Genomic DNA, 22,397 nt, shown 5'->3' with positions numbered 1-22,397 from the left:
TTAGTTTCGGGGTGCTTTTGCTTTGTTTTGCAGGCAGCCGTCCTTACGTGTTCCTCACAGCCCGTGTTCACCCTGGTGAGAGCAACGCCAGCTGGGTGATGAAGGGCACCCTGGAGTTCCTGGTGAGCAGCGATCCCATTGCTGAGCTCCTGAGGAAATGTTTCATCTTCAAGATTGTGCCCATGCTTAATCCTGATGGAGTCATCAATGGCAAGTGAGTTGTGATGTGTGCTTATCCTGGGGTTTGCCTGTGCACCCAGCAGGTCTCATCTTCAATGTTTGTGCTGGGAGAATTCCCTTTGCTCTGTGTTTTATTCATCCTGTCTTCAGTCCTGTATGGAAAAAGTGAATCTGAAACTGGCCTGGTGTGCTGTCCTGCATTTGTCAGATGTATGTGGTTCTGTACTGTCTATGGTCAGAAGATCTCTCAGTTCCCTGGAAGGGGTGTTAGTGGTGCTGGAGAAACAGGACCTTTACTGACAAATGGAGGTTTATCCATCCTGCTAAAGCAGCAGGGCAGAATACAGCTGCAAAGCAGATATGCTTGGGGAAAACTGGTTGTAATTAATGCTTTGTATAACCTGGTGGGAGAGGATGAATAAGGATTTCTTAACATTTCACAGAAATATTTCTGTATAGTGAACCTTCCTCCTTCTCCCACCTTCTTTTCAATCTTCCCTCCCACGTGTTTCCTAAGAGATGCTGAATCTGATCTTGGAAAAATATTGATTCCTTTTTGCATTCTTTACCTTATACCCTCCCTATCCACCCACACTAACTTCTCTCTCCCTGTGCATGACTGGAGAAGGCACAACTCTGCTCCTAATATTTTGAGCTTAAATAAACATTGTTGTGTGAAACCTTTTTGAGGGCACTAATCTAAGGTAGGCTTGCTCTTTGCTGGAAAACAAATCTCCTCCTCTCTGCAGACGGTGGAATTTGTTCACTTTGGGTGTTTGTGGAGTGGCAGTGAGTTAATAACTGTTGGTTCTGCCCGATGCAAGGGCAGGACATCATGCTCACATCCCACCAGTGGCTGCTGTCGTGACCTGGTGATGGGGTCTTGCAGGGTTTGCAACAACTGAGTCCCCTGGCTTATTGCAGAGGAGCACATGACAAATGCCAAAGCTGAAAGATGGGATTAAATAAGCACTGAAACACAGCAAAGTGTAGAGGAACAACTTTTCTTAAGCTGCAGTCCCACACCTGCTTTGGGGTTGTGCTGTGATGATTGTTGCAGGAACAGAAAAGCAAATCCTGAGCAACAACTGCATTTGAGCTGGGTTTGAAACTCAGCTCAGTTTAGGGTGAGTGGTTCACTAGAGAGCACCTTGGGCTTTTCTGATAGTTTCTAGTCTGTCAAGTCTCAGCTTTTGGGCTGCTGTGCTCCCCAGGACCTGGGTCTGCCAGAAGCTGGGAGCACTATTCAGAATAGATGGGTACTGCCCCAGGTTATTCAAAGCCTCCATGGTACCAAATGCTTTCTTGATCCTCACAAAGGAACAAGAAAAACAATTGTGGCTTTTCCCCCTTATTATTTTCCTCTCACTACACTTAGTTGAATTTTCCATCAGATGCAGGACTGGAGGGAATGGCTGACCTTTTCCTCCAGCTGTCAGGAACCAGTGTAGCAGAGAAGGGACCTTCAGGAGGGAGAATGTGGCTCTTGGTGACACACAAATGAAGGGTATGGCCCAGACCTGTGTCACACAGGAAGGTCTTTGGTGTTCTGTGGTGCAGACGAGCTTGAGCTGCAGTTAAATCTGTTGATGAAGAAGAATTTAGTAAATCTTAAATGGATAGGACCAGCATAACAGGGACTTGGCCACATCTCCTTTACTAATCATGAGGCCTGGGTAGGGGAATAAATAATTGCTTTATGCTTTAAATGCATTTCTCTTGCGAGTCCTCCCATGGTCCACATATTCTTCTTGTTTCTTTATATGTTTTTAGTAGCCATGGTTCCTCTTCCATTAAAAGAAATATTTTTGTTCTGGGGCTCAGGTTTACTGGTAGCATGTAAGAGTGTGTGTGGGTGTGTAAGAGCTTGTGGGAGTGTGTAAGAATTTGCATCTTCTTCCTCTTCCTTTACCTGATTTTAATGTTTCCTTTTTATTTTCATCTGCTTCCCTTTTCTGACTCTTCCCTCCTGTTGAATCAAGGAGGCTTTTCATTGAAAAGAACTTGATGTATTTTGTAAATTAATGAACCAATGAGTGGAGATGGGAGCTGGTGAGTCTTTTTTAGATGAAGGAAAATTATTGGAAGCCACCTGATTTCTTCAAAGGCGTGGGGTAACCATAGTAGCAGCTAGGTAGAGGAAATCCTGGTTTTTCTTTTGGAATATAGCCATGGACTATTTATCTGTTTCAAAAACATCCTGTTCTCTCCTGCACCTTCCCTCCCCCAGCACAGGCTGAGGGAGCTTTGTTTCTCCAAGGTAAGGTAGGTGTGGTGCTGGGTTTTCTATCTCTCCCTTGATGCTCCCTCCCCTTTAATTTACTCTGTTCCTGGTTGTACTCAGGGGCTTTGTTCATTACTTCCTCAAGCTTATCAGAGAAAAGCTTCAGTTGTTTGACAATTACTGACATAAAGAGATAGAAATGCCCACTAAAATCCCTCCTAGAACAGTTTTCTTCTGCACAGTGTCAAAAAGTACAAAGCTAAAAAGGAGTGTGCTCCCACTTAACCTTTGGAACCTGGTGCCTTCTGTTTGGAAGGACGATCTTAGGAGGAGGAGAAGCACCCGATTTGTCTCTATACCCAAATACACAATTTGTATAAATGACCTTTTTCTCTCCTGTATTAATGCTTACTCTCCTGAACAGACACATTGTGTTCTTTGTGCAATAAGAGGCAGAAAGGATCAGGGACAGGGAAAAAAACCTAGTGGCTGGTCTAAGGAGTCGCTTTATGATGCAGAACTGCATCCTTAAGGACTAAATCTTGAGGTGATGTCACACAAAGCTGTACAACTGCAGACATCCCTCCTTCTCTTTATTGCTTCTCTGTGGTCAGAGGGTTGAAGGAGAAGTTTAGCTCTAAATTGGTGCCATGCACTCTGCAAATACACTCCAAAGGCTCTCTCCAGGCTGCTTAATCTATGATGTGTTTGTTTCTCTAAGGACAGAGCAGAGAAATGAGAAGGCTGGGAAAGGAGTGGTTTTGAATTAATGGAATTTCTCTCTAGGAGAGAGGTGCTACAGGAGTCGTGTGCTGCTCTTTGACAGATGCTCTGAGTCTGTCCCTGTATTTTCTTCAGAAGTTCTGCACCTAAATTGTCACCACCTTGCCAAAAGTAGTTGGCTAGGCATATGTGGAAGGCAAGGCATGCTTGGAAAAAAAAGAACATTTTGTAAATTGTGAAAACTCAACCCTCACATACACTGGCTCTGAGATGCACATTGTAAGAGCATGTGCACTGGTGCTTTCCTTAAGACCTCAGAGATGACAAAGATGCAAGTTCTGTGAACATCTGTACTGGGATACTTGGTGGCTCTGGGAGGTACATATGAAGTGTGGGCTCATTTTCCTCAAGTGAAGCAGAAATTTTTACAGCTCTTTGCTGCTTTGGTGCCTCAGGTGTTGCTTCTGCTGGCTTTCACTGAAAGGGCAGTGATGGATTTGAGAGCTTAGGGTACCAAATGTGACTAGTGCCTGCACAGCATGAGATAAAATATGAGCTGCAGTATTTCTTAGCTCTCATTTCTGTGAATTGTTCCTTGGTGGAACAACCAGAAATGGTGTCTGGCCCTGCACCACACACTTGTCTGAGTTTCCTCTCTGCTGTGGGAGGTGCCCCAGTTTCATCCAAGGCCCTTTGTGCTGTGCTGATGTGACAGCCCATCCTTGGCTCTCCTTCTATGATAAACATCCCCCTGCAGACAGCTGCACCCCAGGACTCTCCCTTCTGACAGCCCTTGCAGTGCAGGATTGTTTATTCCTTCCTTTATCAGCCAGGGCTGCTGGGCCCCCTGAGTTATTAGCTCTATTCACTCATTGTCAGTGTTTCCTCCTTCGTAAATATGCCCCCATATGTCTCTGCTCCCAAGGAATATGCTCTCTTTTCTATTTACTGCTTTTCCCAGGCCCCTACCTCCTCATTGCTCTCTCCACCCAACGGCCCAATAACAGCCAAGGAGATAAATAAGCTCCATAACTCTTCCCAGCTATTATTTTTTTTTGTTGTTGTTGTTGTTGCCCTGCATGGTAATATATATAATAACAAGGAAACAAATCTTATTACTAAAGTAATTACAATAAATAAAAAGCTGAGAGGGGAGATGAAGGAAGGGTCTGTCAGGGGAGTGATTGCAGTAGGATTTTTTAAAATTTAATTTACTTGAGATGTTCTCTGCCACTTTGCTGATACCCTGCTGAGGGGGGCTGTGACTAATTAGCAGCCAGCTGTTGTTTTAACACCCTCACCTAATTTATAGTGTGCCTGAGCCTCTAAAACAGGAGCTTGTGTGATATCATTGTTTGTGGGACTCAGCACCAGCCTTGTATCAGTAGTTAGCTTTATTGCTTGGTGCTTTTGTTTCTCAGAAGCAGTCTAGCTGAAATTTTGGGTGCTTTGCTACAATTCCTTTTATCTTCAGCAGATCTCATGTTTTTTCAGAGTTTGACCCAGAGAGTGAACACAATTAGTGCTTGTCCCACTGTCCAGCCTAATTGAGCATCACAACTTCTTCCTTTTGACTAAAACGTATGGTGTGGACAGGATCTAGGGTTTGTTTAAATTCTGGGGCCTCATTCTCCTGTTGGCAGGTTTCTCATGGAAGTACCATATTGTTCTTGTTAATAGAATGGAGATTACAATATCATCTGTCTTCTAAATGGTCATGAAATCTAATTAGTTAATGGCTATATTAAATACTGGAAGGATCCAAGGCATTGTTCCGTGTTTCATCAGTCTCCTGGTTGCTAATTGCCAAAGCATGTGCAGTCTTTGTAAGCTCTGACACAGTGAAGGTGCCCAATGAGTTGTGTGTGTCCCTGTGCTCTTTCCTCTACAATTTATGCTGGTGATGCAAGGTCACCTAGAAATTCTACTACAAAAATCACTGGGTGTGGGCTCAGTGGTGTTACTGCTTTGGACTACTAAACACTTCAGCTTCCAACCTTGGGAACCATTTCATTTTGGATAGATTCTACCTTGCATTTTCAAGTTAGCAGGAATATTAGATATGAACAGGTTTTTCCACAGGCTCAGAAAGGAATCCCTTTGTTCTGCATTCGTGTCTGTTTTCCTAACTGATGATGTGAGTTTGTAATCAGATGTGCGCACTCCTTTGAAGACATTTTCAGGAGCCAGGAGACTGGTGTACAAAGTTAGCTTTTAGTAAAGTTAATGAGATGATTGAATTATATTATAATTCTTGTTAGCTTGATTGTGTGTCATTATCCCTTTTGTTTGTTATTATGCTTATTTGAGTCCCATTTGTGGGATATTATTCCCATCACAATTGTGCCCGTGCTGGGCTCTGTAGAGAGACAGGCAAGGAGCAGCTGGTGCCTTGTTAGGGCCTGGTGCATTAGAGCCACAGGCTGTGCAGTGGGGTTGGAGGGAATGAAAAGGATGCTGAGCTCTTGGTTTCTGTGCAGCCTGACCCAGCAGCTCAGCCCTGGCTGCACAAGGCACTTCATGGAGCCCTGAGCTTTGTAGCTGCAGCTCTTCCCCAGGACTCCATCCTGCCACAGGGAAAGTATCCTGCTGCAATGACTTCCACGACCACCTGATGAGTTTGTGAAGGATACCTTAGCACCACCAATGCAGGAATTGGGGAAATGTATTAAAAATAAGGAGTCCCTTTATACCTTCTTGGGATTTCCAGGTCATATGTGCAATTCTGGGCCAGCTGGCTGCATAAGTAAACTTACACTGAGATGTAATTGCTGCTGAGCTTGGATGGTGCCTTGTAGGTAATTATGGTAGACTTCAAACACTGATATCCAAGCTGAATATTCTGGAGTTGAGGTAATATCAAAAGTACAGGGGTTCTTTTGGCCACCCATCTCAAGATCAAGTCTGTTTACCTGAGTTAAAGGCTGTTGGAAGCTACAGATGCAGAGATGGAGCTGTTATTCATAGGATGGCAAAATAGAAGTCCACAAAATGAAATTGTAAAAACTTCACTTTTATAGATGCAATGAAGAATGTCCAGTACTTTACTGCAATATCCACACTACCTGGAAAGCTGAAATTGCCTGGGAATGAAGGTTATTGTCTCTTGTAATATACCTTCATATATTACCCTGTGTAATAAATCAGGCAGTATTTCTTTCACCATGAAAACTGGACATCCCTGGAGTTCCAAGTGACATTTCTCATTTTATGTTGCTATTTGGCCCTTTTAAGTATTAAAACACATAATTTTTTTGTGAAATATGCACTGAAATTTTTGAAAGCCTATGAACAAAAAAAATCAGGACCTTAGTTTTGCAAGTGTAAGGCTTATTTTCCATGAGTTTGCTTTTTAAAAATTCTATATTGAGTTAGCTTTGTGTTTTGGCTAATGTTGTTCTTTAACATTTTTATTTATTTATGTATTTCTTTCTCACTTTTCCCCTTCCCTCTCTTTGGAATCTGTTATTCAAATGTAGCATAAAAAGCTGGTGAAGTACTGTGATAGGAGAGGGGATGTAAAATGACCTTGGTGTGGGGAAACAGACCGGCAAGTGGAAATAGTGTTTGTAGAAAAGTGATGAAGAGCCTTATCCACAAAAATAAGCTTCATTTGAGAGCTTATGTTTTAAAAATTGCTGTGCAAAAATGTACCTACAGAGGTCCAGCTGAAGTTGAATTGTTTACCTGGGCACATGGCTTGTATGATTGCACATGCAATTGGGTAATTACACGGGCAAAATTTGCTCCAGTGGTTTCAGCAAATTGCCATCCTAATTTCATAAACCCAGCTGAATGTCCCACAGAAGCATCAAGAAAATAAAGAACAGAAAATTGAGTCAATACTGCAATGAGAGGGTGAGAAATCAAAACCTTTTCTGCAGCGTAATGGGCAGCGCTGCTGGGAGTCAGGAAAAAGGTGCAGCAGAGTTTTAATGCTGGAGAGGAGCTCTGAGTCTTGAAGGAGTAGGAAACCTGAAGGGCTCTTGGAGTTGTATAGCTCAGGTTTGAGCTGAGGGGAGGAAATAGAGGAGCAGGGGGTGACACTGGCAGGGAAAAGGCTCCAGTGATGGTTCACTTTGGGTCTGTGCACACTTCACGACTCTGAAGTCAGTGTTTGAACACATCCTGCCTCCATAATGTCATAACCTTGGGAGGCACTCTCAGATACTGTGCTGGTGTTTTTCTGCATGGAAATAGGGGTGATTTATGATGTAAAATTATTTGGAAATTATGCTATATTCAGAGATGTGCAGGAGTGAGAAACTTTTCCATAGTGTTTTAGAATTGAATTTCACCAGTGGATATATCCTTATGTAAAGTTATTATATATTGTATTATATCTGATAGGATGCTTCAGTGTCTGGGGAAGCAGAACACAGAGAAGTGAACAACGTAGTCTAGATCCTAATTCACCTTTTTGATTGCTTTTGTTTGTCTGTCACAAATAGCAAAGACTTTAAGGACTGAAAAAGAGCTGCTGTATTCTACACTGCATGTATATATGTATATTTCATGGAATGCCAATAGGAAAAGGATTTATTGCCAAACATACACGCGTCACAATCCATAATCAAGTCAATATCTTTGTATAATGCTGTTTTGTTGTTTTATTGGGAGGTTTCTTTACATTACCAGGCAGTAACAAGGTGTGAGTGCCAGAATTCTTTCCAGGTGCATCCCATGACAACATCCCTAGTAGTATTTTCCTTCTGTCTCACATGTTGCCCCATTTTTCTCCTAAAATGCTCATAAGCTCAGCTTTTGAAGGAGAGGGAAGCCCCAGTCCTCCAGGGGCCCTGGGTCTCATGGAGCACTGCCTAAAGCAGAAATTTGGTTCTCAGTTGTAGCTCTGGTCTGCGGTGTCTTCTGCCAGCAGTAACAGGAACGACATCAATGAAAACTTTTTGAGGAATATTTGCTGTATTCATTGTCTGTTAGATAACAAAAGGTCATAGTATAAAAGCAAAAGGCAAAGATTAAAAAAGTGATGATTTTTCTGTCTTCCCTCTAACAGTTATGGCACATGAGAGGGTGTAAAGTGCAAAGCAGCTGAACACTCATAAACTATTTTAATACCATTCAGAAATGAGAAGAACGAGGGAAAGAGGCTTAATGTAGCCTCATAATTTATTGCGCTAATCAGTCACTTCTACAATGCACTATCATGGCTTTAAGTTCTTGCTCCAGTGATGTGAAAAAAAAATTGGTGATCTCCCATCCAATTTTCTAATAGATCTTGGTCTATATAATTGAAATCTCTAGCACCTCATTTGAGTAGCAGTGAATTCTATGCTTAGATGGATATAATGTTAGCAAAGCAGCTCTGGATTACATCTGTGAGAGCAGAGAGGTGACACAAGGTCTGAACATGAAGCAGAAGGAGCTCTGGGAGATTAAGAGTAAGCTATATTTCTCATTGATATTTTTAGATGACAAAAATAACAACTTTGGGGTTAGACTGAAATCTCTGGAAAGGCAACTGACACTTTATGGGTTGAACCATCTGCATAGAATAGACAAACCAAAGTCTGCAGATTTACCTGTCAAGTGTCCTACTGTAAACCCATGTAGAGGCTGAATGTGGCAATCCGAAGACAGTGGGAGAACAGTTGTTTTCCCTTCCAGAACATGCATGTTACAAAAAAGAGAGTTTTCTTTTGAATAACTTTATTGTCTGGTCTTGTGCACATGCTGGATTTCAGGTGGAGAACAGCTAAGTGTGTGAAGTCACAATAATTTCTGTCGCTTTCCCTGAAATGCAGGTGAGGGCACCCTTGAACTGTGCTACTTCTCTGTCTATCTTTAGACAGCTTTGAATGGGATGTAATCCCATCCAGTATGTTTCCTGTTCAAAAATCAAATAGTGTCCATATCAATGGCTGTGATATTTCAGGCCCATAACAGTAATACAGCTGGGAATGTAAATAAAAAGGAGAATATTAAGAAAAAGGTTCTGTTGCTGTAAACAGTAGAAGTACTTCAAACCAACTGTATATTTTCATTACGCAATTTCTTATCAAAACAAAAGCCCAGCTCAGGGCTGTTATTTATGACAGAATAACAGAATATGCCAATTAGGAAGGGACCCATAGGGATCATCAAGTCCAACTCCTAGCCCTGCACAGGGCATCCCAAGAGTCACAGCATGAGCCACAGAGCATTATCCAAATACTCCTTGAACTCTGTCAGGCTGGTGCCTGACTTCCCTGGGGAGCCTGCTCTGATCCCCAGCCACTCTCTGGGCGAAGAACTTTATCGGAATATCTGACCCAAACCTGTGACACTGACAGACCTGTAGTTTCTGAGGTCCTCTTTCTTGCCCTTCTTGAAAACTGGGACAATGCTTGCAAACTTCCAGTTGTCTGGAATCTCTCTGGATTCCCAAGACTGCTCAAAAATCATCGACAAAGGTTTTAAAAATATCAGTAGCTCTTTGAAAATCTTTAGATTAATTCCATCAGGCTCCACAGATTGTAGGGATCCAGCTGGAGCACCAGATCCCACACAGTTTTGGAGTCCACCTGGAGTGGATCATTTTCTAATGAACTGGCTTTGACACGTTCACAGCTCTCTGTGTTTTAACTGATGAGTGTCTGTTCTGACGGTGTGGACTGATGACAGATGTTTGTTATATCTTTGGTCTCAAAATGCCATAACAAAGCACCTGCCTTACTTTCAGGCATTGCTTACTGTCCCTCTTTTGAACTTTTTTATTTTCATAACTGATGGACCTATTGCTTTGTGAATGTTGTGGGTTTCTGGTTTCAGGCCATTGGGTAGAAATTGTGGTAACCAGGTCTGCAGCAGATGTTGCAAAGCACAGAAAAGAAATCACTTAGGTGCAATCAACCCCCTTCTGTTTTGTGTTTTTTCCTGCGTATTTTATTAATCTCTGAGAAACAGACGTGGCAAATCTGAAACCATTATTTTACATGCAGTCTCAGATGGATTGGTCCCTAAAGAGTACATATCTAATTCTCCACAAACTAGCTATGGTGCAGGTATGACTCTGTCATTGCTAATTCTTGCTTAAACCTCATGGAAACCTAAATAAGGAGTTAGTTTTGAGGTTTGCCAAAAACTCTGAGGTCCAAATGATACAGCATTCTATGCACGTAAATGCATATATAATGTTATATAGAAACCATTTTGATCCATATTGCCAGGACTGAAAGGATGCAGTTGTGCTTGAAAAACAGATATGTGTGTGCATGCACAATTACTCAAGCTGTGGTTTAGGCATTTAAGTGGCCATTTGTGCTCTCATTTTCAATTATGATGTTCTTCATCCTACGGGAATGGGTTTGTGCAAATCAGCAACACAAATATGCATATGTTTTGGTGTATGATACCCTAAAAACATGTTGCATTACTTGGACATAAAGTTGGATTGATTTATCTTCTTTTCGCTTTGAAATTTCTATTTTAATCTGAGGAATGTGAGCTGTGGTGGCTGAATGGCAGTTCTTCAGCAGCATGATTTCCATTTCCAAATGGTTAACTCTTGTAATTGTTTCTGCAATGTAAGATAATATTTCCTGCTAACAGTTATTTAGGATACTGTCATGGCAAGCCATAATTCAACCCCATTGCCTAGTGGCCCAAATAATGACCAAGGCTTGCCCCTAGCTGAATTATCATTCTTCTGCTCTCTACTTTCCCTACATGCACATAAACAAGTCTGTCTTTATGCCAAACTCTGAAAGACCAAGGAAAGCAGAAGCAATATTCTCTGCTTCTGCTCCATCCTGCAGCTCCAGGGAAAGAGCTGCCTATAGGATTACAAAGGCATTTAAAGGGGTTTTTAGTGACTTAGCTCATAGGTTTTCTGGAGGCTCAACAAGCTCTTATTTTTTCATATTTTTAATATATCGATATAGAGCATCTACTGCAAATATTCAAGAGAGGATGAAGATGTCCAATCTGACACAGAAATGGAAGTCTATTTGGACTGAAGTTAAACTGCTCAAAGATCTTCAGCACACTGAAATTCGCACCAAAAATAGGAACTTTTGAGTCATCTGACTTATGGCTAGTGGAAAAACTGCTTTGAAAGAAGACTGTGTTTAATATCCCTTCTGTGGCTCTTTAAGAAAGAGTAGATGTTGGGAAAGGACAGTAGCAATGTGAATGTCACAGAAGGATGAGGTTTTGTCAGTAAACAGTTCCTGGGGAAAAAACTTGTGTTTAAGTTCCTTAATATTAGTAATACTATTAAGGTTTAGCATAATAAAGGTTCATTGATTAATTTTCAAGCTGTAGCTTGCCTGTGATCCTTTTGGAAGGAAACTATGTCAAATGGAAATATATTAAGACTATATGACAATGACCCATGGAAGTGGGAAATCATATATCTTAAGTCATTTTTTGTGATCTAAAATGACATCTTAATTCTGGGAGTTTAACACCATTTATGCTGGAGGAGTCTGTGAATCATTGGAATGTAATATGCAAATTTATCTAACCTGGGAAATGAGTCTTTGATTCATATAAGTTTGGGCCAGAAATGTAAGCTTTGTAAGCTGCTAAAAGAATGTGAAAGGGAAGGTTGTAACTTAGACTTTCTAAATGGTGATTCACAGAGAGGGTGGGTGATAGGACCATTTGCCTGGCTCAATGTGGGAGCTATGCTCAGTCATGGGTAACTCAAGGAGCCAAAATCGAGCCTGTTCAGGACTCATCTGGAGAGTCATGGATGCCCTGATGCTGCTGGGGGTCCTCTGCAGAGGCTGGGCTATGAGCAGGGCAGGATAAGGGAGATTTGTTAGAGCAAGCTGAGAAAAGGGGTCTTAGCCTGTTGCAGGAGTGTTTTTGGACTAGAAATGAAGAAGGATGGCCTTGACTGTTTCACACTGGAGAAGGGAAGATACCTCCAGATGAGGTGCGAGTGCTCCAGGCAGCCCAAATTCGATATTACACTTAATTAACCTGAGCCAGGTTACATCCCTTCAGGCTCATGGAAAAGTGTGGGTGGCTCATGCTTCCTTTGCCATATGTGCTAAAGCTCGTGACACTGCACAGGGACTCGGGTTTGTGTCAGAGAGACAGAGAGGAGCAGTGGCTCCAGTCTCCTCTTGGTGTTCTCAGGTGTCCCCTGGGAACTGGCTTGCTGAAATCTTGCACTGGTGGGTGACTTCTGATTAATTGAGGTAGCCCAAAGCAGGACCTGCTGGATAATCTCAAGAGGCTTTCCTGAAAGCCTTCAGTGCATTTTGTACCCTTCAAGTGACAGAAAGTATGAGATAGGTGTCCATTAGGCAGCTGAGTTCAGGAGCTTATCTGCATTGCTTTAAGCTTGCTACATTCACATCAGTCCATTAGAGAAACTCTCAGTCTATTACAGAACCTCTTTCCTTGAGTGGGAAGAAGGAAGAATTCTTACTAATTCCCTAATACCTATTGGTCATAGGCAGCCTCTTCTTTTTCCACTTGAAAATGTCACATTGGATTCCTGATGGAATTAGAGATTTTTATCTTCCTTCTCTCTGCTAGACCTCTAACTTTTTCTGGTTTTCTTCCACACTGAAGACTTAATTTCTCATGTATATGAGACAGTGAAAATTAAACAAACAAGCTGGCAGATAGACAGAATGGTTCTTCATGTCTGGAAAACTGCAATGAGCTGTGACTTAGGAATTACAGTGCTTCATATTCAAACTTTTCTTTTTGATGCATTGAGGTAGCGCAGAAGCTGACAGTGACATATGGAGAAGGCCACCTTAGCAGGATTGAGGCTGTTATGTGATAAATGACATGGTATGTCAAAGGACTCCTGTTATCCATCATGCTGGCTTCCTCTCAACACACTCCCCAAAACCAGAGGCAGCTACACAAACAGCTGGGGGAAGCTGTAGGTAGGGTCAATGGTGTGCTCAGAAGAGAAAATAAAAAAGCTGGAAGTTCATGTTCTCATGGGCATAATAGCTTCTGAGTCTTGAGTTGAGAATTTTAAAGTCTTTTTCTGCTGAAACTTCTGAAGTACCCCAGTTTAACATCTTTGTCAAGAATAAACCTCAGTTTTAACAGTTGTCTCAAAAATAATGAAGACAAAAGGTTTAAAGAAGCCACCAAGTTTAGTTCTAAACCTCCAAGCTCTCTCTAAAGAAATCCTGTTTAGCACCACATTTTGGACTGGAAGCATGGTTCTGTCCTCTGATACATTTCCAGACTTTCTCTCTTTCCTCAGAGTCCCTCTCTTTCTTCCTTTCACTTCTGTTTGGTAGTTTGAGTCTGAAATGCAGTGGAATGAAAGTCCAGATCTGTAATTTCCTACATGTATGAGACATGGGAAACACAGGCAAAGTGATACAAGTACTGTTATAAATGTAAGGGAAGGAAGAGGGCTTTGAATCTCAACACACCTGACACAGGAATGTTGCCTGTAGGACACTTCCTACTTGTTTTGACCATTCAAGTTAAACAGTAATGGGGCAAGCTTTCACAGCTCTGTCTCCCACTGTTGTAAAGTGTGTAACTTGGTCTCAGACTTCTTCTTTCTGTGTTACATTTAACTCTACAGTAGCTCTTTATTTTTTTAAAATTCATTTCAGATTGATGCATGCTGCAATGGCTGTCCAGGAGGATCAAAGGATGTGTGGCACAACAGGCATCTGTCCATTTCAACCTCCTTGAGTCCATCTCTCTTTTTCATTAGCCATAATGGCTGTTTTTTCCTCTACATGATTAATGGACTCTCAATAGCTATGTAGTCTATAAACCTAGACAAGACAAGTAGTCTGTCTCTTTTGATCCCTGAGCTCCTAAAAGCCCGAGTCTGACTCTGCTTAAATGGTGCTTATGTGCCCACATGCACTGTAGTAATTGGTGCAAAATATCAAATGTCACTATGTGACATTTCATTCATAAGTCACATTTAAAGTACAGGCTTTAACTTGATGATTCACCAATGGCCAGTGTCAAATTATCTGGGATGGTCTTCATGTTACAAGTGTCAATCAACAAATTAATTAGTCTGGAGATAATTTAATCAGAGCCCATCAGTGAACTGGCTTAAGGAAATCCCCTTGCTTCCAGATTATTCCTGCAGCCTGATTGCAGCCAATGAGAGCATAGCCTTGGAGAAGGGTGGGCGGCTACAGCTCCTTGCCCCTTTGGCAAATCCATCTCTGGGAGGATGGAGCTGCCAGTCCCTCAGGTGCATCTGTTCTGCAGTTCAGTGCAGGACTTCAGGTTCTACAGTTCCTGGAAGCTTCCTCTTAGAATAAAATTTGCTAAACACAAAGCAACCCAAATATATAGATAAGTCAGGCCCCTCCAGCTCCCAGTGCTGCTGTGCTCCACTTCATTTGACAGTGCAGATTTTCCTTCTCAAACTCTTCATGTGATGAGACACTTATTTCAGCTGTTGCCCCCTATCAATGACCCCTCACTGGGAGATCAGGTGTAAAGAACCAGGCTATTATCTGCCTTCCACTCACACATTTCTAATCAAAGCAGCCAATTTTGCTAACTCCTACAGCTGAAGTCACAGTGAGGCAGACCTGGCTGAGTACAGAGAAAAGAAGTGCTTGGAATGGCATAGCCAGGGGTAGGAGATCCTAAGGGTAAGGCTGATAAAGAAAGGTAAAGCTGGGAGAAAAGATGAACAAGCAAAGCATGGAGAAATTCTAAATTCCAGTTTCATTTGATATAAGAAGTCATAAGAAACAGTAGAGTGAAGAAAAGCATCTCTATACCCTCCATGCATCTCTCCATGATCCTTTATAGCTCACTGCAGTGAGCAATGGTAGAATGCTGTAGTATATTCTGCTTTCAGTGTGAATTCTTAACACAATAGGTAAAAAAAAAAAAAAAACCCACAAAAATTAAATAAAATCAAGAGCAGCTATGACAAGAAGACATCTTTTTAGGCATTATAGAGGTTAATGTTTACTCCAGTTTTGACACCTTTTAAGTTATTCTGTTCTGGATGTTGAATTCTCTCTAAACGCACACAGCCCTTCAAAGTGTGAGCCCTGAGCACTGCTTTCAGAGGAGAAGCAAGGCCATGTGGCATCTCCTGCTTTGGTCTGCAAAATCTATAGCCCAGGCTATGAGCCATCACTTTTGTCATTACCTGTCATCAGAGGAATCTTGTTAAATAGGGCAGTAATCCTTGATGATGTGTCAAACACTTGTGCTGTTCCCTCCCTTGGAGCATTAATTTTGGCTGATAACTGTTTCTTGCTTACCTTCCAACATGATGTAGAGGTGTCACTTTATTATATTTGAATGTTTTAGCTGCATTTTATTAGCAGACAAATGATGTCAGTATCTTGTAACCTGATGGAGCAATCTGTCAATAGCTTACAGGCACAAATGATGGACTGGCATCTCAGGCTGGATATTGAAACTCAGACTTTGACTTTTGATTTTCACTTTTTTTTCTGGTTTAAAGGTCCTGTAGGCTGTAATTGCTTTTTGGGACTGATAATGTATTCTTAGCTCTGAATTGGAGAACAGCTGTTGTCTTCAATTTCTTCATGTTTCACTGTCTGGTTTATAATTATAGTCTATAAATTGTGTTAGGATTTTTGGTAACAAGGAGTGTACTGAAAATTAGATTTTTACACGTATTTGCAGGAAACAGGGAAGGAAAAGCAACATTGTCAAATTATGAATGTTGTTTTTCTCATCTTTCTGAGTTTTTGGTGCAAGAGTTTGGCATTTTTTCCAGGATTCAAATCCGATGTTTGCCCAGTGCTATTTGGATTTGCAGCATGAACTTGCAGCCAAAACCTCCACAGTGCAGAAGCTTATTAACCATAGGAGACTGATATTAGCATCATTTCCAGAGAATGATCTGGTTTCTCATTTGTAATTCTGCTCTGTATAGCTAATGGAAGATGCTCTAAGCAAAGTCCTGGGTCTCTGTGTGTAAACAAAACAATACTGAGAAACCCCCAGAGTACCAAGCTGGTTTTTCTTATGATTTATACCTTTTCAGTTATGTGAAAAGAAATGTAAATATTTTGCTTGCTTTTCCTGTTATCCCAGCATATGGTGTTTTTTTCCCTTGCCTTACTCCCACAGGGAGTTACATCCCAATTTCTTTTCTGTTCAGAATCTGCCTCTCTTTGTCTTACACTTTTGCCCTTTCCTTCTCTACAAATGTCTCTTTCCCCATGCAGTTCTCCTTCTGGCTTTTGTCTCCCAGTCTCCCACTTTTCATTTTTATTTATTTTTGCTTTGGTAATCCACTAGGTTTTTTTGAAGTTCCTCTTCAGCATGATGTGGACCAAGGACCTTGGAAGCTCCATGGCCATTGCTTGTCATTACTGGTGGGGACTGCTCAGAGAAATGTTTGCTGTTGTTTCCAGGTAGTGGCGAGACTCTTTGAAAACAGTTCATTTTTGTCAGATGGGTTCAAAGAAGAACATTGACCTTGGCAAGCTTGAGCAGTGACCCATGGGGAATTAATGAAGTTTAACAAGAACAAGTGTTTGTGGCTGAGAGGTTGGACATGACCCAGCCATGTGCTCTGGCAGCCCAGAAAGCCAAACACATCCTGGGCTGCATCCAGAGGAGCAGGGCAGCAGGAAAAGGAGGGAATTCTGCCCCTCTGCTCCACCCAGGTGATGCCCCACCTGAAGGTCTGCCTCTAGCTCTGGGCTCCCCAGCCCAGGGAGAACATCAGCCTGCTGGAGAAAGCCTAGAGGAGCCCACCAAGATATTTAGAGGGTTGGAACACCTCTGCTATGAGGAAAGGTTAAGGGAAATGGGAAAGGAAAGGCTTTGGGATGACCTAATTGTGGCCTTTCAGTACTTGAAGGAAGCCAACAGGAAAGAGGCTATTTACAAGGCCTGGAGCGGCTTCAGACTAAAATAAAGCAAATTTAGATTAGATGTTAAGAAAAAATTCTATATTTTGAGGGTGATGAGGTTCTGAAACACACTGCTTAGAGAAACTGTGGGTGCCCCATCCATGGAAATGTTCAAGGCCAGGTTGGATAGAGCTTGGAGCAACCTGGTCCAGTGGAAAATATCTCTGCCCATGGCAGGGGGATGGGAGCAAGATGACCTTGAAGGTCCCTTCCAACCCAAACTATTCTATAATCACAAAATCCTGTATTTCAGAGAGGGCAGTTTCACACAGCATAGGAAGGTTTCTCCAGCTGCTCTCAGGCAGACTAATTATTACCTAGATTTGGTACCAAGATTCCAGGAGTTATTTAGGGTACTATATGTTTTAGGAGCTGTAGTACTTGTTGAAAAAGTGTGTGCTTTATGTCAGCTATTTTCAGTTTACCCTGTTCTGATGGGTATTATGCCTTGCTTCCCTTTCTGGCCTCTCTCTGCTGCTCTGACAACATACCTCAATCTAGGGAAACTCTGGCCTAGTAGTTCTCCTGTATTTGTAAAATAATTCTTCCTTTTCAATTCATTAAGTAACTTTGCTCCCTGTTGGCCTGTGCTATTACAATATTTCCCCCTATTACTTATGTAGACTGTTTTATATTAAATAAGAGAGAGTGTTATATGGTCCAATTAATAGCATTCAGAATCTTTAGTGTAGCTTAAAATTTCCTCAGATCTGGAACAAGTTCAAATCCCAGGAAAAAGATTCCCGGGCTTATATCTTCCAAACCATAGCTTTAATTTCTATGGCATTTTCCCTTAATCTCCAAGAAATAATAGGTGGTGCTTGTAAATTCTCTGACTAGCAGCTCAGTAATTATGATATTATTGACAAGTATGAAACTGGTAGGTGTTAGTGGAGAAGAATTTACAAGAGAAGAGCAGCCACCAAATTTGAAAATAGCAGCAGATTTCTCTGTTTCTCCTCCTTGAAATTCTTTTGGCTAAGTGAAATGAAATTGCCTTTGATAATTTGTTTTAAAAACTGTGTTAATAATAATCCATTTATCTGTACTATCTATGGAAGGGCCCCAGGATTCCATGACCTACTGTAAACATCTCTGGGGTTTTACTCTCTGTGTCAGCATTTGGTGTCACTCATCCCAAATACTTAAAAAATACCTCAGCAGGTTAAGAAAACAATTTTAAATTATTTAAAAGTCACATTATGGTCTTTATTTAGATAAAATGAACTGGAATGTATATCCTGTGTGTTAGGAATAAAACATTTGTCTGTGTGGAGCTGATTGAAACGTAATATTCCTTTTGTTTCCAGTAGAGATTTGGGAAAGAAGTTGCTTTTATAAGCTGTTCTATCTGGAGGTAAAAAAAGATAAGTGTCTAGTAGGGAACAGAAATTAATATTGTATATAATTTATGGATTTTTAAAAATTATTGTGTCAGACTTGCTAGTGGTACATTTGGAAGGAAGATCACCTTATTTATGCAAAATTATCTGTGATATATCTGCAGTGCATCTGGGTATAGAAAGGTCATGTTAAAATATATATATTGATGCATCAATTCACTAAAGAGAAGGGTTCACTTTTTTCCTCTTTTTATTTGTTTTGAGTAATGTTTTTCAGCGTTTGCAATTATTTCCCCCCTGCTACTTTGAAGTGCAATGAAGATATTTATGGGCAACAGAAAGAAAACATATTTTCTTCTTCACCATGCAATGTAGTAGCAAATGAAAGAAAGGTAAAAAAGCATAGTAAAGAATTGACAGGCATCACATGGCAACCTGGTCCAAGAGGACAAAGCCTGACATTTGTAGTCATCATGAGATTAAATAGGGGACACCAAATGTAAATACTGAATTTTGAGCAGGCCATTCTAATTATGATGGGATAGTAAGGAAAAACTTTCTAAGTTTGCTGAGGTAATCTTATGCCAAGGAGCAGAAGGAATAAGAATTGTTATTACCTTGTTCTAAAGGGCTTATTTTCATGTGTAGCATAATGCCCTGAATTCTAACAGGGATATCTTTGGCATTGGTATACGAGCCTGTGAGTGTTCTGAAAATGCATATTCTGCTGGCCAGCCATACAAAATAGGAGAACAGTGGTTTGATTAATTTTCTTGTTTCAGGAAATGGTCAATAGCTGTCTAAATGGTCTTCTGAGTAACATTGTGTGAAGCATTTCTACAGCCTTTAGCTTGAAGGGCAAACTGGTCAACATAGGTACCTTATGACTGGATCTTGTTTTCCTGCACCCCACTGGAAATTCACTATAAATTTACAATTGCTCTGCTGGTAACTGGAAATGTAACCCAATTGTGTGCTGTGTAAATTTTAAATGTCTCCTGTTTGTTTTTTGTTGTTGTTGTTGTTGTTTGTTTTTTTTTTTTAATCCCTCTGTCTTAAGAACAAACTGTCTGCTTTGTGAACCAATCAGAAACTGTCAGTGAAACATCTGGCTTAAACATCTGCTGGCAGATGGAATGTAACAAGTAGCAAACGCTGTGTGTTATGATTGTGATGGCAAGGAAACCTTTCTTTTGGGAACAGCAAAAGGAAGATATGTGCTGATGCTCCTTTGCCATTGCAACTCTTGCTAGGATGTTAGATGTGCGCACACGATCTCTTGGAGAATATCTATTTACTGTGTAGGAAACCTGGACAGGAGTTCATTAAGAATGTAACCCATGATTTGGCCATAAAATGCAGGACATGGCCTCCCCAAGTGTTGCAGAGATATTTCCTGTGTGGACATTCTGGGCTGAGTTTGAAACACAGATATGTGATCAGGTTAATGGAGCAGCAAAGACTTATTGGAAGCACAGCTAAATAATAATAATAAATCAGTAAGTAAATAAATAAAATTCAAGCAGCTCTCTTTTCTGAATGCAATTAAAGAGCTGTGTCCATTTAATCAGCATAGTCATTTTGCATTTGATGAAATCCTGAGAAGTGGATGTAAATAATACTTTGAGAACATAGTTGACTCAAATGTCCCTTTGTAATGATGGGAAATATGTTTTGGAATGATTTTCAACTTAGCTCACTGAATCAGAATACCCAAGGAAGTGATTCTTTCCTTCAAGGCTCTCAAGTTACTTTACACACATGAAAGTGAAAAACATCCAGCCATTTGTCCTAAGCTTTATTCTTGACACTTCCCCTGCTTCAGGAGGATTTAATAGCCTGTAAGAAAAGGGATTTTTCTGAGTTTATTCCTATCATTATTTTATTCAAGTGGTATCTTCCAAACTACTGCTGCAGCAAGATTACTTTAGCTTCTTATAGGAGCAATTAGGTCAATAATAAAACACTGGGGTCTTTGAGCTTCCACTGTTTTTAAAAGTTTTCTATCCTGGAGATTTTTTGTGGGATGCAAGTATAGTTTATAGCAGAACTTGTAACTGATGCAAACTAATTTACCTTGGAACTTGTTCCAAAACTTTGTCATTGCTTCGAATAACATCCCTGCTGAGATGGTAGACGTGAGTGGAAGCTGGCAAAGGGAAAAGCAAGAAGGAGGAGACCCCCTGAGGCACTCCAGGAGAAACAATGATGTAACCTGTCACTGAATTATGTGAGGAACTGTTAGGCAACTTGCTATGGGCTGTGACAAATCATCCCTGGAGGACTCCAGAGCAGGAGCAGAAGTGGCTGTGAAGGAACACCACGAAAGCCCAAAGCTGTTGCTGTCTGCAAGGCTGAGTAGCTTTGGGCATTTATCTTCCTGACCCTGTTAGATGAGGAAGGCCTGGTGATTATTTGTCCTCTGGAGTAAGGCGAGAGCATAAGGATTTATTAGAGTAAACAGGGATCTTGGAATAAATGGTGACAGTAAATCAGTCTCCCACCACTGAGTGATGCTGTTCCTTTTGTAGGCCAACAGCAGAGATCTTTAAATTAGGTTAAGTCCTGCTTGTACCTTTTCTCTTCCAAAGGGGAAATTTAAACTGTATATTGGAGAATCTCCATAGCACAGGAAAAAAAATTCACCTATTTCCTTTAATGTCCATTAATTGTTCTTTGTGACAGATGGAAGAGTAATTTGGGAAAGAAGGATTGAACTCTGAGGTCTTTCTGCCAATTCAAGACAGTGAGCTCTACCCAAGGAGTAGTGCCAGTAGCATAAGTTAGGACAACCCTGTGGCATCCCTTTTTCTTCTCACTGCCAGGCCAAACATCCCCTTTTGGCAGTGCTGGGCCCAAGTCCTCCCATTCCAGCATCTTTCTGGTGCCAGTGATAAACAGTCTGCTCCCAGGGATGGGGCTGGCATTCCTCCCCAACTGTTGCAGCCATAGGCAATGCCTCTCGTGCCAGCACTGTGTCAGAGCAGGAAACCCTTCCCAAGGGGAGCTTTTCCTTGATGCTTTGCCCATTAGGCAGGTAAAGGGACACACCTATAAAAGTCAGGAAGGGAACTGGCAGCTTCTTAACTACCCTCATTTTTATCTCCAAAAGTTCTCCTGGCCTAGTTAATGTCTTTATGTTACTTAGACAACAGTTTATAGTAGAGCAGCTCCTCTTCTTCTGGAGCTTTACACTTGGAACGAACTGAAAGAGAGGAGGTGTGTTTGCAGAGGATGGTTGGTAGAATATTTTTTGTCTTGTCTTTGATGTGACAGCTTTCAACATTTTGGGTACTGTTGGTTTGTTTTTTTCTTTCAAGGCTTGCTTAACTCTTTGAGAGGTGAAGAGATGGTTTTCTTTACATAAGAATGAAATGTGAAATTCCTGAGCAGCATTGGAAGCTTGAAATGAGAACCTGGAGTGGAGAGATGGGTGCTGTGTCAGTGTGTTGCTGCCCATGAGATCTATTTTGAGTCTCAACACCTTTTTTTTCCTCCAAAAGGGATAGAAGAGAAAGAATTAAGGGGATCCTTCCTGGATCCCTTTATTGGAGGATCCAGGAAAGGAAAGAAGTGATAGCTACATGCCACAGGTCAAACAAAATTAAGCAATAAATGATTGTTCAAGTGCATAGGATAGAAAGCACTACATCATTTTAATTTTGTCAGTGTCTTCTAGTGGTGCAATTATCTTAGATTTACACCAGCTGAATGAGAGCTTTCCTTGCACTCTTTAGAGGCTGGATGCAGAAGGATTCACCAAAATGGATCATTTAGGGTCATGAATATTGAGGAAGGAATGAATTTGTGGGTTTGGATGTAAACTATCATGCTCTTAATTCATCCCTAGCATCTGTGAACCATTTGATGCAGTATTTTTTCTTAAAAGCTGCAGAAGACACGAGAAACCTCTCAGACAAATGTGAGAAAAGGGCACCATTCTAATCTTTAATCTTTGGAGAATGGCTCACAACTGGAATCATGAGGGCTTTTTTTGACTCTAAAGTGATTTCACTTTGAAATTCAGTAATTATGTTTTTGGATGCTTGAAGACTTAGCACTCACCTCATCCCCCCTCCTCACCTGATGGTGTAAAACAAG

General features: G+C 41.1%; 1 protein-coding gene across 1 annotated transcript in view; it reads left to right on the top strand.

Moving 5' to 3' along the window:
- Nucleotides 1-22,397, top strand: part of AGBL1 (AGBL carboxypeptidase 1) — a 249,836-nt gene that overhangs the window by 87,459 nt on the left and 139,980 nt on the right. Inside the window, 1 exon segment of the mRNA XM_031505750.2 lies at nt 34-214. Within this exon segment, the coding sequence (XP_031361610.2) occupies nt 34-214 (181 nt within the window).

Source organism: Lonchura striata, chromosome 11, assembly GCF_046129695.1.
Source record: "Lonchura striata isolate bLonStr1 chromosome 11, bLonStr1.mat, whole genome shotgun sequence".
Classification (NCBI taxonomy): Eukaryota; Metazoa; Chordata; class Aves; order Passeriformes; family Estrildidae; genus Lonchura; species Lonchura striata.
This window is presented reverse-complemented; position numbering and strand designations above follow the sequence as displayed.